This window comes from Ammospiza caudacuta, chromosome 6 (genome assembly GCF_027887145.1).
Source record: "Ammospiza caudacuta isolate bAmmCau1 chromosome 6, bAmmCau1.pri, whole genome shotgun sequence".
NCBI classification, from domain to species: domain Eukaryota; kingdom Metazoa; phylum Chordata; class Aves; order Passeriformes; family Passerellidae; genus Ammospiza; species Ammospiza caudacuta.
In genome coordinates, this window is record NC_080598.1 from 55,937,092 (window position 1) to 55,954,969 (window position 17,878).

The window sequence follows — 17,878 nt, forward strand, 5'->3', positions numbered from 1 at the left end:
ATTTTGTGAGAGCAGAAATAGATATGAAAGACAGTCTGAAAAGAAAACCAGTTGTAACTTGAAGTGAAGTCTATTTCATCTTGTTATCTATAGCCTATGGCAGGAGTACTTTATCAAAGTGGTAAAGCCTTGTCACAACAAAAAGGAACTGCACAAATCCAGGTGAAGTACAAGAACTTTGGTAAGACTATCTCTCTAAAACTGATAAGAAACACTCTCCTGTCTCTTTGAGAGATACTCATGGGCACAGCAGAGCTTCAACCAAAGCAAGATTTGTGTTAGCTGTGTTTAAAATAAGGTCTGAAAATCCAGGTCACACTAGTCAAACTGTAATCTAAATGGGAAGAAGGAAGCAATACAAATACTGGCAGACAACAGCTGGTGATAAAGGGGTAGGTGATGGTTAAAGGTCTCCTCCCCACCTTCGTTCCTCACTCCTTCCTAAATGCAGATGAATCCTGTTTCTCACCTGGTGGCCCAGCATTCTCCATCCCCTAGACTGTATATAAGGGAGAGAGGAACTTCAACCCAGCTGCACAAACATCTCTGTTTTGCCCGAGGATGAGATACACACATTCAAGGTCTTTCTAAGCACGACAAACCAATGCCGAGAAACAGAACAATGTCATCAAGGCCATGTAGTTTGGTTTCTTGCATTTGTTTTGCATCTCACTCAGAATGGGCAGGCTTAGTGCAGGGAGACAAAGAGGCCTTTCTCAGCAAGCACCGTGGCCAGCACTCCTGGGTCACCCCGGGCGGCTGTCAGTCTGCTGGGCGCCCTTTACCCTGCTTAGATTGTAGCTGCATCATTTTAGTATCAAGATGTGGGTACTTAATGCATGCTCACCTTTGCCCCTAGCCACACACTGTTTCTGCTTAGCTAATGCTTTTCTTGGCAGGCTCAGCCAGGCAAGTCAGAGTTCAGCTTGCACCCCGATCAGCTGAAGCACAGATGACTGGCTCTGGGAAATGCTGCAGAGGCACGGCCAAAATGAACTGAAGTCGCTTACAAGGAGCTGCAAATTACCCTGGGTTGGTACTCAGCCAGTTTGATTCTGGCCCATGACTGGGCATCCAGCCACAGCCAGAGGACAAATCAAAATAAACAAACCAGAAATTTCTTCTAGTGGCATGTTATGAAGAGATTTTCAAAGCAGGATTTAAGAACAGAATACTGTCTGTCCATGCCTTAGCAGCATGGACAGCACAATGACAGGCCCTCTAAAAAGGTTTAAATGCAGTCGGTGCCAGTGGGAAAAAGGCAAGATAAAGGGCACATAACACAAGTTAAGACATATACAGTTTTCTCAGCTCTGGCACAGCTCTCCCATGCAAGCAATCCATGAGCTTTCAAAAGTGGTTGGAGCAAATGGCTGAAGTTTAGCTGGTCCTGAGTACAGGCTTATGACTATTTGTTTTATCTGATATTTTTACGTACTTGTTGAGAAGCAGTCATCAGTTATCAGTTATGAAAGAGACCACTGTGGGAAACCCATGACTGCTGATTCTCCTTTGATTCATGTGTGTGTTCTCATTAACAGGTCTTTGGAAGAATATATTGCACAGCCTTTTGTGCAACAGCCCTGTGCAGATGTGGACTGACAGACCTCCCCAACACCCATAATGTCTCCCAAAGATCTCTCAGGAGGTTTACTGAGGTAGGTTAGAATCAGTAAATGGGAAATACAACACTGTTTGCTGATTTGCAGCACAATAGGTAAACAGGTAAAAATCAGGTGAATCTGCCACAACCCAAAGTCAGTTACAGAGCTGCCTTTAAGACCTCTGCTAGGGTAAGAGAAGTCCAGAGTGGCTCACTCTATAGCAGGTCTGTGCTGACTCTCAAGCAACCTGGCCAGCAGGCTGAGACTTGGCAGCCCACCACTACTTTTCCTGATTCCCTGCTGCTCCAGGATGTGAGTGAGCTGTGAGCAATCTGCCTGCACAATCCCAGCATATGCCCCTGAGCACCAGAGCTAACACAGAGCTGGACAAGGTGCAGGGGACAAGCTGTTCACCCTCTTGCCCACCCAAATGGTTCTCAGGGTGCAGAACTCACTGGCTCAGGACTCTCTGCAAAGGAACTCAGTGGGACTCCATCACAGCTGTGAGAGAAGAAATTTCAGGCTTCATCTGTATGACTCAGCTGTTTACTGCAGATCTCTGTGGGAGCAGCAGCGGCACTGAGATTCACAATTCATTATCTATAAAATAAAAAGAAGTTTTAGCAACTGTCTACTAGTAAACATCCCTCAGAACACACAGACCCACACAGAGACTTACCATCAGAGCAGATAAACTAAACTATCAAAAACCCTTGTACCAGTACTTCTTGTCTCAGTGCATCAGGGAAAAAAAAACCAAACAAGCAGGGAAAGTAAAGGCTTTCTTTAGCCACATTAGGTTCAACCAATCAAAAGAACTGGATATCTGATTACAAAAAGTAACCTTTTCTAAGAATTTGTCTTTGAAGACAGAAGCATTATATCCATAATCAGGGGTAAGTGCACAAAGCCAGTACCAGGAATGATGCCTCAGAAGTAAAGTCTGAGTTAAACCAGCACATTTTCCACTGGTATAACATGCTGCATGCCCACAGACTTGAATGAGCTCACATGTATTTACACATGACCTTTGAGATCCCACCTGCACCCACACACCCTCCCTAACTTCTTCTAGAAGAGGCTGCTCATCCATCATCTGGTCATGCATTAATCTGTCAAACATCTCTGCTGGTTTCAGCTGGGGCAGAGTTAATTTTCTTCACAAGGGCTAGTATAAGGATATGTTTTAGATGTGCAAACAATCAGAAATGAGAGGAGCTGTGTATTTATTACACATTTCTGAATAAGTCATGCCAAATATCTAGGACAAACAATACATTAAGCCCTAAAGAACCCTTTGAAAGCTTTTTGTCTGCTGGAAGCAACAATGAAAAAGTAACATGATAGAAAGGGAACAGTAAATCATTCATGAGAATGATTAAAAACTAACTGTGGGTGAGATGCAGCAAACAACATTGAAAACAGCCACAGTATTTTTTTAGTATCTCATCTTTTAGAGGTTGGAGTGGTTGTGAGGAACTTTAGAAAGTCCTACTTTGTGTCCTTTATTGCAAAGAAGACATAGATACAAAATCCATGGAGAACTGTACAAGAACAAGTTGCAGTTTATTCAGATGTCTCATGTCTACATCAGGCACTGAAGCAAAAATGCTACAGGACTTGAAATTACTTGTGCAAATAAGGCTTAAGAAAAAGCCATCCTAAAGACACTGGTGAAATAAGTATAAATTGGACTAAGTGCCAAATAATTCTTTATACATGTGATCTCACTTTCATGCACACAATCATTTTGGAATCCTAAAATCAAGTTCTGAAAGAATTACAGTGTCAAAATGTTCACAGCTACCACATAATGTAATTCAGTTGTGGGTGCCACAGTTTCCCAAATGAGTGTGGTAGCCACAAATCATGTTATCATTAGCATTTATTTTAGATCACTTCAACTCTATGAGAAGCCCTTTACAGGAAAGCTTATATCCTAAGACTATCCCAAGTAAAAAGCTCAAAAACAGGCACTAAGATTGGTTAAGATTTTTCTTCAAATGACACCCTTGAGTTTCAAGGGGAAATTCACCCTACATTATGCCTTTGAGCCTCCACTGGCCTAACTCCGTGTCTCAAGACTTTTCAAAACTGATTTTGGAAACAACTTAATGCAGTAAAATCCTTGTAAAAATGTTTTCCCTTCCGTGTCCCCTGGGTCATTCTCAAAAGCAGAAGTCTACATTAGGTCAATAAATTCATGCTAGACTTTTTAGTCAACACCATGTTTGACCTGGATTCATATTCAAGGATATTTTTAGCCTCATTTCTTAAACAACCAAGATTTATGCAATGGTGGTGAGTGTGTTTGTGTGTGAGTATGCACCTGCCTGTTTCCTCAACACCATTTACCTGTTCCTGACCCCCCTGCATAATTCCAAACACACTGACATTCACAGGTAGGGACATTATTAGTGTTTCAAGTGAGCTTTTATTAGGTGTCAAAGAATCCCCACCAGCCAAAACCAGACTTAATTTATTACAGCACTCTTGGAAACCATGTGTGTTATTAGCTGTTCTAACATTGCTACTAGTCTGTGTAATACCCTGAGCATACATAACGCTTGGCATATGCAAAGCATAGGACAAAGATTTTGCCTCTATTTTCCTATTTAAGTACCACTCCCCCACTTTGTTTTGTAGTTTGGCAAACAATTTATTTTAGTAATATAAATATTTGAGCAGCAAACCATCAAAGCATTCAAAGCCTTTGGCACTACATGGCAGTCATGTATTATTTGCTTCATTACAAAAGGTAATCCCTGTGTTTCTATTAAGAAGCTGGCACCAGCTGTAATCAAGCTGCTGGTTAAACATACCAAACAAGCAGCAAATTCTCAGCCATGATGTACAAATTCAACATTATCCTCTAGGACCTCTAGTGCCCTGAAAAATACCTTCAATGTTGCAAGAGAGGCAATTCTTAGGAATTTAAAATCAGATTTAGGAGAAAAAAATATTGTCTGTGATGTGTCTGTTTCCAAATGCACAGCACCAGCCAAGCAGCACCTTCAAAGGTTTTGTTTTGGAGAACATAAAATTTTCCTTTTCCTTCAAAACTGGCTTTTCCTTTCTTTTCAGCCCAAGCATTTGGGATGCTTTATCCTCTTCCTAGATCTACCAGCAGAAGCACAAACTTAATTCCTACATGGGCCTCAGTATTGCCTCCAAAGCTCAGCTCTCCCAGTAATGCCTTGTGTTGTTCTACAGCAAAGAAACTCCTCCATGCTCAGATGGGCAGAAGAAAAAATAAGCAAAATTTGCTGCACCCAGCAGTGCAGACCCCCAGAAACAAGAGCAGCAGCCACATTTTGGCTCACAAGAGAAGGGCTGTGAGAGCACTTAAGGTGTCCCCAGACTGGGAGGAGGTTTGGAGAAAAGCTCTCAATACCAGGGGCTACCACATTTTCCCTTTGGAAAAGCAGAAAGCCAAAAGGTAACTCTAAGTACTCATGACTTGTTTTTACTACTTAGAATTAAATCTGCTGGAAAATCTATGGTGATAATCACAGTACTGGTTGCCAGACCACCAGAAGCCAAAGAAAAAGGATGGAGGGAGATTAATCTGTGGAGTTGCTGCAGAGGGCCTGAGCAATTCCTTTAAGAAAACAGAAGTGCAGATTGCTAAAATGGTACTGGAAGAGAGATTTCACTTAACACACAGGCAGATCTTGATGTCTGGAGCTTGGCTATGACAAGGAGCAGGGAAATGTAAATGCAGTGGTTACTGATGGGCATTATGAACAGGCAGGTAGCTTTGACAGCAGGTTCTCAGCTGGAAGCTGCATTCCCAGGGACTCCTTATCTTCCACATCCACTTCTTTTAGCAACCATATAAATGTAGCAGGCAGATTTGCCAACCTCAGGCATGCAGCTGCTGGATAATGGTGGTGGTTGCCAGTTAGGCCCATAGCCAGAGCTGCTACCTAGACAAACTGAGAAAGCCTGGCCTCCCTGATTCCTATCACCAGCATTTCCACTGATTGCTGAGGCACACTGAGAAAAGATGGGTTATCAAGGCAGGGACTTCACTGCTACCAAACACTAGTTTGTATTCTGCAGAGAAGCAGTTTGCCTCTCCTTGCTGTGGGGAATCCCTGTACAGGCAGACATACACTGGAAGAGGGAGGGTACAGGGAACCTCACTGTGACAAGACCAGATCTGGGGCAGAGATCATGCTGTCAGCTGGCACTGAGCCCTTTCAGAGCACTCAGACCCAAACACTAGCTGGGAGATTTTAGCATTTCTGCAAAGTATTAGAAGGAACAAAAGTAACTACCATAAGTAATGGCTATATGTGTGTCTAACATCATATTCATGCTCTCATGTTTTTCTCTGTTTACTAATTCCTGAGCTACTAATAATAGCTAACAGGAATGATGGTGCTACAGAGCATGGAAAGAAAAACATTTCACAAACTGAACCTCCCCAAGATGGCCAGTGAGGTGCTGGACAGAAATTACTAGGGCTCCTGAACAGTAAAACCAGAACTAACCTCTGCCCTTGTGACTGATCAATGCCTAGTGTCAATCCCCATGGATTTCAGACCCACCTTCCCTAAAGGTTACCTGTTCCAACCTGCCATGTCAATAATTAAACTTCGTTTACACATTGCCAAGATAGGAGGAAGAAAGGCTATTGCTATTCCACGTAGCTGCAGATAAGCCTGGCCCTCCTTCCATCTCCTGAAATTACAGCCAAAGCCATGAAGATGGCACAAGGAGGAATCCCTTACTCAGGTGCTAATGTTCCTGCCTGCACTGGGCAAAATAAGAGCTCTGACCCAGCCACGGGGAGAAAACACAGCAGAGACAAAACATTCAAGGCCAAGGTCATCAGGAGGGTGCTGAATTAGGGTTGTTTGCAGCCAGCTGTACCCCTGAGAGAGGACAAACTCGCTGAATAAACCACAGAAGGACATCAAACTGCCAATCAGGGATTAAAAGAACACATTGTAACTGTTCAGAAAACAAACCTAATTCTGGAGGTGGTAAATATGTTAAGAATTTCAATAGAGTTTTGATTTTGCTGCATTGTCACAGTCGTTGAGTCTTGGTTATTTCTAATAAAAACCAGCTAAGGCAACATGAAACAAACTCGGTTTGTTCAAGGCTGAACTCAGCAATAATAATACATTTCTGTGATAAGGAAATGCACACTAAATTCAACTGTGGAAAATTTCCTATTCTTAGGCATTAAACCATTTGCAAAACCTGACTTACTAATGTAGTTTAAAATGTTGTATCTACAAAATTATGTATAAAACCTGCATAGTTTCTGTCAATAAAATGCAAAGTACACAAGCAGTCTGTATTTTGAAGGTCACACAAGCAATGTGAACTATGAACTTCAGGATTCATGAATGTGTGACATTTTAAAGTGGGAGAAGAAAAAAGTATTTTTCTGTCTTGTCCATACCAAGAAATACTAAAATGAACAAACTGTAAATATTAAGATTCAGTAAAAAAATATTTGGAATCCAACATTTAATGTTAATGCATTTTCTACTGAGGAAAAAAAATCAACAACTAGGCACCATGAAGTCAATAATCCACAATTTTAGTCTGATTTGCATAATTCAGGAGAATGTCATGTGACTTCACCTGGATGAGTCCTGCTTTTTGCAAAACAAATACCATCTTAAAAGGCACCTCTTTAACTTTGTCAATTTATATGCTATATTTTAAAACCATCTTTCTTTATGCTATTAATGGTAAGGGTTCAGAGTTATTCATAATGTCAAGCACTACCAAATGCAGGGTCTCCTTCTCAGCAGCTCACTAAGTGGTGTTGGCAACAGTAAACTTTAACACTTGTAATTTATTAACCCCCCAGGTGTTGTAACACGGAGCTAAAGCCACAGACAGGAGGCATTTAGCAAGTTATACGTGCCACATGGTTTTACAGCAGAGGATTTGCTGCTGTGCTTTTCTTGCCTCACACTTTTTTATGACATTTTCCCTTCGTGGTAGCTGCCAAGCCTCACATTCCTTGGAGATGCTTCCTTATTCTGCCCTAGCACACTCTCTCATTTCAGAAAGTGTTGCTGTGCATTTCTCAAGGAGACATTTAACACATCCTGAAGAATTTTTACTTTTGTCAAATGCTGATAGTGAAGTTGAAGACAAACTTACATGATGGACCCTCCATCCCTGGAAGTGTCCAAGGCCAGGTTGGATGTGGCTGATCTGGTGGAAGGTGTCCCTGCCCATGGTGAGGGGTTAGAACCAGATGATCTTTAAGGTCCCTTCCTACCCAAACCATTCCACGATGCTTTAAAGGACAGTGTCCTGGCCAGAACAACCAGCTATTCCACATACTGAAAGGAGACATGCAGCAAGGGCAGCTGCCACAATGAGGGTTTTGATGGAAAGCACCAAGATGTGCACATTTTTCTCTGGTTGCTCCAGCTGAGGAAACAAGCTTGTTTATTGTCACTGTGTGCTACTGGAAGTGGCAGTAGCCCTGCTTTCCTGACTTCTAAGAAAATATCATTTATCAGCCACCTTCTTGAGTGCAGTTCTTCTGCATATCAGACCAAAAATGTTCAACATGTACTTCAAGGTTCAACAGGAGGGATGTCTCCTTTGACCACACCAATGTGATATCAAAGTCAGGCAGGAAAACTACATGTCAAAACTAACTTTAGGCAGGAAGAGATTTAGAGTATATAACATAATTTAATGTCACTACTAGTTTTATTGTCACTCCCTCGCTTTTCCTCTATACTCCCACAGAGCCATCAAGAAGCTTTACAACATTACTGAGTAAGGCAGTGACAGGAACTGAGGAGCATTGCTCTGCTGGGGAATCTTTATAGGGGTAACAGAGCTGGTTGCCCACTCAATTCACCATGTGAGGAAAAAATTCTCTGCCACTTGAACATTATTGACACTCTAAAATATCCAAAGCATTTAACTCCTGTAATACTGGGGGAGTGTAGATGGAAGAAGATGGGAAAGAACAAGAAACAGGGAAGAAAGGATCCAAATTTTCTGCTTTTTCCATGAAAATAAATCGAGACGTGCATTTCATTCAGGGCTCCAATTCAGCTCCAAAGGGCTGGCAGCATTTTCCACAAAGAACAGAGCACACGCATATGACACTTGTGTCATCCTTTGTAAGGCACCCAGAGCCACCCGACGCTGAGCCTTTATGACACCGGAGTTAAATAACAGGCTCTTCCCCACACCCCGAAAGCCGGCTGTGCAGGAAAAACACAACTTATTCAGCAACTTAATTGCTTTAAATTCTTTGTATTATTACTTGTAACATAGTTGCTGAGATGTCAAGCCCTGGGTCGCTGCCCTCCAGGGAGTAGCTCGCCTCCCCCACCCCAGAGGCAGAGTCTGGGCACACCGGGCAGGACGGAGGGGTCGGGAGAAGATGGGAGGCCCCTCAGCCCCGGCCGGCCCCTCAGCCCCGGGAGCCCCGTCAGTCCCCGCCGGCCCCTCAGCCCCGGCCCCGCCGCACCGGCCCGGTCTCGCCCCCCCCCAGCCCCGCACTCTCTCGCGAGACTCCGTCGCTGTAGACGCGATGTCCTCTGGGGCACACGCGGGGGGAGGGCACGGGGGAGGGAGGCAAAGCCTTGATTGATAGCAGCTTTGACCAATAGACGAGGGGAGCGGCGAGGTTTTAGCCAATAGCTTTGCTGCGGGGCGAGCGGTGAGCCAATGGTGACGGTGGGGGGCGGGGCGCACCGCTGGCTGATTGATCCCAGCTCTGGCGTTGTTCAGTCGGAGCGAGAACATTCTAGAGGTGAGTACGGGGCAGCCATTGCCGGGTCCCGTCCGCCGGCCCCTCCTGCCTCAGCTGCGCGTCTCTCGCCGCCTTTCCCTCCCCCCTTCCCTGTTCTTCCCCCTCCTCCTCCCTCTCCCTTACAGGTGCCGCCGCTAACGATGCTCCTGATTGTGTCTTGCCCGCAGATATCCCGGCACCGCTCTCCCTGGTGATACCGCCCGCCCCAGGACGCCGGGACCCGGAGGCTGCGGCGTCCGCCTCCGCCTTCCTCTCCGTCTGGATATAAGCGCCCCCTCGGCCCTGTTCTCCTCTCACAATCGGCTTCGTCGCAGCCCGGGGCGAGCAGCGTTGGGTTTATGTCTTTATTGGACGAAAACGGTGAGTGCTAATAGTGGACTAGGGCGTTGGAGCGGGGGGGTGACGGGCGGGCGGGCGGTTTGTGCTGGGCTGAGGCCTCGGGCGGTCGGTGAACGGTGGATATTTGGGGAGGTTTTGTGTAACGAAGCGTCCGGGACTGACGGGAGGGGGAAGAGAAGCAATGCGGGGCGTGGAGGGGGGGGCGGGGGAGCAAACAACATAAAAACGCGCAGCAAAATTCAACTCTTAAAGCAGCAGACCTTCCGCTGTGAGGTTATTGTTCGTTTTTGGGGGGGCGAGGCTTTCCTATTATTTTTTAATAATTTACTTATATTCATTTCGCCGCCGCCATGCGACGAGACAAGATGGCTGCGGCGGGGCCGCGCCTCCCGCGCTGTGGCCGTAGGGGGGGGGGCGGTGGCGCAGTTCCCACCGGCCGCGGGGGGGGGCGCTGGGCCGCGCTCCCGAGGGGCGGCCCCGGGGGACGCTGGGGGGCGGCCGGGCCTGGGGGGGCGGCGGAGCTCCCCCGAACGGCGCGCGGCGCATGCGCGGCCGGCGGTGCCTCCCCCGTGGCTCCCGGTGCTGACTCAGTGCTTTAATTGCTGCATTTCTGAGTCACCGCGAGCGGGGCGGGGACGCGGCGCTGTGCGGCACGGAGTCGGTGTGTGCCTTCCCGCTCTCTCCTCCGTGTACGGCATATGGCGGGGTGGTGCTTGGGATGAGGTGGCGTAGGGACCAGGAGAGGGAGCTTCAGCCTGCAGCAGTCTAAGTGCTGCGCTCTGGAAGGAGGGAAAAGGGGTTCGCTCCTTCTGGGAGCTCGGCCGCCGAGAGAGCCGCTTCCTCAGCGTTTCTGCAAACACGTGGTCAGGTTACGCGGTGGTTCTTTTTAGACATCCTGGGGAAGGAGATTGTGTGTTTTAAACGGAGTGCGCGTTGTACTTTTTGCTGAGGAAGGGTAAAATTGTATCGGGGCCTAGTGTAGAACACAAGGCATGTAGAGATCTATGTTCTTATTGGGTAAAAAAGTTGTAAAACCTGACCAGAGGAACTCGGATCGTGTTGCACCATAGGCACGCTCTTCCACATAAATACTAAGAAAGCTTTTTTAATGCGTCAACGCTTCTGTCGTTAACGATAACAACATGATGACGTGTCAGAATAGCCATGCTCTGTAGTCAGGGTTGCCTGTGTACTCAACCAATTGTGGCTTAAGTGCTCTTAGATCTGATTATAGAGGCACGTGTTAATTTAAATATGTAAATACTGCTCAAGGCAACTTTAATAATAGGATTCATCCTCCTTCCCCTTCCTCCCCTTCCTCCCCCTCCTCCCTTTCCCCCAAGAAAAAAATCAACTGGAAAAGCTGCCGCACTCCTCTGTACCTCTGCATTGCTAGGCTTTCTACAGTGAAGCAACTTCTGTCAGACTTTATCAGGCTTATTGTTAAGTCAGAACTCAACAGAAGCTGCTATGAGAATCCATAATTGAGAGGGAGAATTACGTAATTTTCAACTCTTTTCCACTCCGATCCAAAAACTGGTAAGCCATGTAGAAACTATGTTGGGCTACAGATTGCTGCTGCTTCATCTTATATTTCACAACATTTTGGCAGACTTTGGTTTGTGATAGGTTCATGATATGATGTGGAATTTGAAATGGATTTCCAAATCTTTCTCCTGATGTCCTGTGCCCTTCAGCCTGAAACCACAGCATGTGACCCTTATGGTGCAAGTCACTGGTCTGCATAATAAATTGAGGAGTGTGCCCTCCCTTAGTGATCCCAGAACTCCTGCTGGAGTTGATTGTATAAAGAAGTAGTTGTAGGCTGTTCAGTGGTTCTAGGGTGGTAGGAGAGGGTGGAAAGCTTTGTGGTGCAGTGATGGATTTCAGTTCCATAGGCTGAAGAAAGCCATAGCTTAACAAATGTACTTTTCCCTTTTTCTCAGCCTAGATTTCATCCCTTCTATAGCTTTGTAGCAAGAGTGGATTGATACACATTGAGCTAAACTCAGTTGTTTTGTGTGTTAACACTTGCAGAGCTGTTGCGCAGCCACTGGTACCTGTATTGGGGAAACATAGCGTGCAAGCAAGAACCTTACAGCCTCAGTGGCGAAAATTTTTTCATGTCAGAGACCGAGAACTCTTGCAGTCGTTTATGTCATCCCGTCTTCTCCAGACAGAAGATACCAAAAAACTGCAATCAAAGATCTCTTCATCTTATTGATAAAGCTACTAATAAGGCAAAATGTCTGTCAACGTCAACCGCAGTGTTTCAGATCAGTTCTATCGCTACAAAATGCCCCGTCTGATTGCCAAGGTAACTTCCTAAGCAGCAGCTGGGAGCAGGGAGTGTTCTCCCATAGCTGCTTCTCCCAGGAGGGGAAAGAGAGGTCGTGGTGGTGCTTGGCCACTCAGGGCAGGGAGGGCTCTGCTCCTTCAGTCACACTAAGTGCACGTTAGGTCTTGGGAGGAGATACACTTCTGAGCACAATTTTGGTGTAGTTAAATGGGAAATGCACGTTGGGTTTGGATGTTGCAAGCATTTAACCTTGAAATATTGTTTGTTTTCTTTAGGTGGAGGGCAAAGGAAATGGAATAAAGACGGTTATAGTCAACATGGTTGACGTTGCAAAGGCGCTTAATCGGCCTCCAACGTGTAAGTAGTGTTGTGGAATGACACAGCACTTTGTAATGCTTTTCTGTTTGAAGTGGTCGTGTTAATTTGGCTAGCAATGCATTAATGCCCTTCTTTAAGGATTTGTAAGAAAAAAATGTGATTATCTCAGGATTAAATAATGGACAGAAAGAAACAGTAGCCTGTTTACTTGCTGTTTAAGAATCACAACAAAGATATGAATGTGGTAGTGACTGTAATTCTTCCTTTGCAGATCCTACCAAATTTTTTGGTTGTGAGCTGGGAGCACAGACCCAGTTTGATGTTAAGAATGACCGTTACATTGTCAATGGATCTCATGAGGCGAATAAGCTGCAAGACATGTTGGATGGATTCATTAAAAAATTTGTTCTCTGTCCTGAGTGTGAGAATCCTGAAACTGATCTGGTGAGTGCTCTGTCTGCATTAACAGTAACACTATGGAAACACTGTGTTAGACATTTGTGAAAGCTGTGCAAAGTTTAAAGACTTCGGTATCTATGAACAGAAAATCAAGTACGCATTCTTGCACCCTTTGGGAAGGTTTTACATCTCTAACAGTTCATAACTTCTGAGATAAATTGCTACTTCTAAACTTTGTCTTTAGAGGCTGATACAAAGTATTTAAACTTCTGGCTTAAAACATAGATGCCAGGTTTTGATGCAGTTGTTCTGTAAGTAGTAAATTAACTTGTGGTTGTTCTCTTTACAGCATGTCAATCCTAAGAAACAAACTATAGGTAACTCTTGCAAAGCCTGTGGCTATCGAGGCATGCTTGACACAAACCATAAACTCTGCACGTTCATTCTCAAAAACCCACCTGGTAAGTGCCTTTCCTTATTTCTGGGGATAAAGAGAACTTCTGTATTAGTGATGTTATGGAAGTAGGAAAATAAACAGCTGACATGTAATTGAAATGTAAACAGGCAGCAGCATACTCCTAGAGTGTGTTTGGGGATCCAGATGAAGGAGCTGTGCTGGTAATGTCTTTCCTCGTTACAATGTGTCCCTCCCAAGTAGAGCTATTTGTTAAAAGCTGGATTTGCCTGTGCAGGACAAAACTTACAAGGAAGGAAGGTAGTTAGCAGTAGCTCATGGCAGTTGTTCCTTTAGGTTAGCAAGAAATGTGAGAGTAGGAAGTAAAAACTGTAGTAAACATGAACTGTAATCTGTGCAAGCAACACTCTGTAGTAAGCATCTAGTTGCCTGCTGCAATTTAAGCTTGCTAGAATAGAAAAGTCTAACCTATTCCAGGGGTCTCTGCTTTGTGAGGTCACCTGTTATATAGACTTGGACAATTTTGGTGACAAGCAAGACATGGACTGCAGCTGGGGGTTTCCCCACCAATTGTACATCTTCCTTGAGTGTGTTTGGGGATGGGTACTGCCCATGAGTTGCAGCTAATGAAAGCATCCAAACCCATTTGGGGATTTGGCAGAGGTGCAGGGACTTTCTAGTTTGCTCTAGTTCATAGAACAAAACATTAAAATTCACTTGCAGAAAGTGGTGACACTGGTACAGGAAAGAAAGAAAAGGAGAAGAAGAACAGAAAAGGCAAGGACAAAGAGAATGGTTCTGTGTCCAGCAATGAGACACTTCCACCCCCACCACCAGAGGAGATTACTCCTCCACAGGTTGTGGTAAGTAGAAGGGAAAGTGGGGAGATAAGGGTGTGTGGTGTGTCGCTCAGATTTAAACCTCTGAAGTCACTGGCATTCCTTGCTGGTCAGCATTACACCTGAAAGTCTTACTGTGTCCAGAACTTAGTGCTGGAATAGAAGGGTCCCTGATTTTCCTCTGTAGCAGCTTTATCAGCTCATCAGTACCAGCATTTGTGCTCCTTGCTAAGTGAAAGCTGCCTGTCCTTTGTCACTCCTTTTCAGGCACCTGGATTGTCTCCTGTGTACTGGGTAGAATGATTGAACTGCAGTTCAGGTAGCCCTGCAGATGGCTATAGGATTAGCTTTAGCTTGCATTACTTAGTTCCTATTTTTGCACTTTCTCCATGATCTTTGACTTGCAAGTTGTACTACAAGCATTTCTTCAATTTTATGGTGCTATTGAGTCCATATCATTTCTATCCTCACATAATACTAAGCCTGCAGTAATATTTTGTGGATCTCTTGGTTTGGTTTGGTGTTGTAGGAGGAGGAGGATGATGATGACTGGGGTGAGGACACAACAGAAGAAGCCCAGAGGCGTAGAATGGATGAAATCAGTGACCATGCAAAGAACCTCACACTGAGTGAAGACCTGGAAAGAACCATAGAAGAGAGAGTCAACTTGCTTTTTGATTTTGTAAAGGTAACTATGCTCTGGTTGTTGGCTTGATGCAATCACTCAGCTGTAATTGTACAAAATGTTTGTAAGGAAAGCAAAAGCACTTTGCTCAAGCCTCTGTAAAGTGCTGGCTCTGTCAGCAGTGGGAAGGGATGATTGCAAGGAGCAGACCTCAAGTGGCATTAAAATGTTTCTCCCTGTACCTGGTTCCCTGTAGAAAAAGAAGGAAGAAGGTGTCATCGACACTTCTGACAAAGACATTGTAGCAGAAGCAGAGAGACTGGATGTAAAGGCCATGGGCCCACTTGTTCTCACTGAAGTCCTTTTTGATGAAAAGATTCGTGAACAAATCAGGAAATACAGACGTCACTTCCTTCGTGTAAGCCATCTCTTGTGCATTCATTGTGACAGCTGGTCAGAGTTTTTTGTAGCAGTTCCTTGGTACTATGGGGAAGGATGTTTTGTAGTGTTTTATTTTTAAACTTTTCCTTAGCTAGGGGGAGCTGATGGGAAGGGATAGTATGAATTATTGTAAATTTTGCAATCTCATAGAGCTGCTTCTGCTCTCTGTTCAGTCTGGAGAGAGAGTAAAAAAGTTTACTCAATCAGTTTTGCTTTTATCACAATTCTAGTTCTGCCACAACAACAAGAAAGCTCAGAGGTACCTTCTCCATGGCTTCGAGTGTGTGGTAGCTATGCATCAGTCTCAGCTTATTTCAAAAATACCACATATTTTGAAGGAAATGTATGATGCAGATCTTCTGGAAGAAGAAGTCATCCTTGGCTGGGCAGAAAAGGTAAGGGGCAGTATGTAATGTACTGCAGCAATTAAATACCTGAAGGCAGCCAATTGCATGTGGCTTCTCCATTCTGCTGTAGCTTCTGCAGCAAGAAGCCTCCTTCACAAAAATGGGCTGTGGGAGGCAGTGGTGAGATTAGAGTTCCAGTTTAGGCAGTGTTTGGGTACAATCTGGTGTAAACTCCTTCAGTGTTCATACAAAGAATCTGTCTTTCAGGCCTCAAAGAAATATGTCTCAAAGGAGCTTGCCAAAGAAATCCGTGTCAAAGCAGAACCATTTATTAAATGGCTAAAGGAAGCTGAAGAAGAATCTTCCGGTAATGAAGAAGAGGATGAAGATGAAAACATAGAGGTAGGAAAGGCTCATTTCCTGTCAGCAGCTCCAAGGCTGTGCTGTTCCTGCGTGCTTGAGTCTTGTAAGCTTGTCCTGTGCACTCTGAAATGGATTACTTGGGGTGTTACTGTGCAGGAGCAGGAGGAACACTCCATTTATGCTTTAAGTGTTGTTAATTGTCAGGTGTCTGCATGAGATCATTGTAATGCAATTGCACCTGGGTGTAGCCCAAGATTTTACCATTCTGCAGTGACAGTGGCAGGTCATGTAGCACAAGGTTGACAGGAGGTACCAAGCATCGTGTTTCATGTTGTAGATGAGTTAGTGGGGATGTGTTTGTTAGATAAGCTGATGGAAGAATAACTGACCACCATCTTCCTCACAGTTTAGGCCTAGGTAAAATCTGTTGGTTACCCTCCAGCTGGCTGTGGCTGGAAGTGTTTTTACACAGGGATTGCTTGGTTGTTCTCCTCCCAGCATTGTATTATTCTGCTCCTGAGTAGGAGATGCTGCTTCTTCCAGATGTACATGCACAGCTCTGCCTTACAAAGGAGGGGTTCATGGCCGTGGTCAGGAGGGTGCCTTACAAAGGAGGGGTTCATGGCCGTGGTCAGGAGGGTGGTTGGGTGCTGGGGTGTTGGAATTACTCCAGTGCTTAATAGTAGTAGGTGCTGTAATTGAAGGGAGTGTCTTGTCTCCACAGGTGGTGTACTCCACAACTGCCAGTGTACCTAAAGTTGAAACTGTGAAGCCTGCAAACAATAAAGATGATGATATCGATATCGATGCCATTTAAAGTGATGCAACATAGCTTCCAGCATAATAATGCAAACTTCTCTGCGTTTTCTGCCAGAAGTGTGACTTGTATGTGCACAAGCTGAAATGGCTTAACATCCTGCTACTTTGTACTCTAAAATGTATCTTCTTACTGTGACTGGTCTTGTGTAACTAAGCCTAATACAAGGAGTCAGCACGTCGGTGAACTGATCTAGTTTGCAACTGGCATGTTCTATTTTGTTTTTCTAACTTGTGTTGGACACATACTTGGAGCACATTTATACAGTTGTGGAAATAAAGGATTTGGTTTTGGTCAATCTTCATTTGTGATTCAACCCCCTTATTGTATTTCAAGTAAGTATTGACACAGCTCAATGAAATTTGTGAAGCTGATCACACAGTGACAATCTCTTTAATGAGACAAAAAAAGCCACCTTAACCCTAGACTCCACTGTTCCAACAGTGGAGATTAGAAACCTGGGCAAGAAGCAGGTGTTGGATAATCAACAGTGTGCAGCTGCCAGCTTGTTAAAGCAGGACAGCTGTGTCTGAATTCTAATGTTTAGAGGTGTGGTTTTTTTAAACAAACTTCAGTTGTAATCATACATGAGTTGGGTTTTGGCTTGGGTTTTTTCCTTTCCTGTGGTTTTCAACAGCTCCAAGTCCAGAATTAAAGCAGCAGGAGCTGGTCCTGCTGCAGTTGGTGTGTGCTGCCCTGAGGAGCTGGCTGTTACCAGGGGTCCAGCTGTGCACAGGCCCAGCAGTGTCCAGCTCCACCCTCATTTGGGGAGGGAGAGGCAGAGATCTGCCACCCTGAGTGCAGAGGTACCCAAAGTTCACCTGCTTGTCTCTGAAAGTGAATGTCTTTAATACCAATGTTGAGGAGGAATCAGATTCCTTTAGAAGCAGGATAAACTAAAACTTGGTCCATCAAAATCAGGAACCTGGTATGATGTATGTGACAGGTTTTGGCCAGGCACAAGTTAAGGGTGGGGGTTTTGTTGCCCTTCACAGCTGCCTGCCAGGAAAATCGAGATTGGGTTTGAGTTTTGGTTTTTTTTGTTGGATTCAGTATGAGAAGTTTCAAGAGATCAAGGCTGTGCACAGTGAGCTGCTTTTTCTATTCAGATTGTTCTGGCAGAACTTGGAATTGGACAAAAGCAAAGATTGTGTTTGGGTAATTGCAGCAGGGGTGCCTTGAGCTGCAGTTCTGTTCTACAGTGTCTTGTGTTGCATGTGAGTCATTGGCACTGGCAGCTGTGGCAAACAGCACTGGAACAATGGGGTAGAGCCATGGAGCATTTCAAAGTGCCCTTTTATGTGGGTTTT

At 44.8% G+C, this 17,878-nt stretch overlaps 1 protein-coding gene and 1 non-coding gene across 4 annotated transcripts; both read left to right on the forward strand.

The window, feature by feature from the left end:
- The first annotated feature begins 9,343 nt into the window (after nucleotides 1-9,343).
- EIF5 (eukaryotic translation initiation factor 5) lies at nucleotides 9,344-16,872 on the forward strand. Of its 3 annotated transcripts, none has more exons than XM_058806655.1 (12): nucleotides 9,344-9,366; nucleotides 9,534-9,726; nucleotides 11,743-12,022; nucleotides 12,280-12,361; nucleotides 12,594-12,766; nucleotides 13,071-13,182; nucleotides 13,860-13,999; nucleotides 14,505-14,663; nucleotides 14,857-15,018; nucleotides 15,272-15,436; nucleotides 15,656-15,790; nucleotides 16,476-16,872. In XM_058806655.1, the coding sequence occupies exons 3-12, from the start codon at nucleotides 11,951-11,953 to the stop codon at nucleotides 16,566-16,568; spliced, it is 1,293 nt and encodes a 430-aa protein (XP_058662638.1). In that variant the 5' UTR covers nucleotides 9,344-9,366; nucleotides 9,534-9,726; nucleotides 11,743-11,950; the 3' UTR covers nucleotides 16,569-16,872. The 3 variants fall into 3 exon arrangements, with proteins under 3 accessions (XP_058662638.1, XP_058662639.1, XP_058662637.1); XM_058806656.1 differs by lacking the exon at nucleotides 9,344-9,366 and adding an exon at nucleotides 11,049-11,244 and having other exon boundaries at nucleotides 9,460-9,726; XM_058806654.1 differs by lacking the exon at nucleotides 9,344-9,366 and having other exon boundaries at nucleotides 9,461-9,726.
- On the forward strand, nucleotides 13,535-13,658 carry LOC131559584 (small nucleolar RNA SNORA28). The gene has a single exon (XR_009274910.1). It is a non-coding gene; the product is annotated as a small nucleolar RNA SNORA28 (small nucleolar RNA).
- Nucleotides 16,873-17,878: the final 1,006 nt, after the last annotated feature.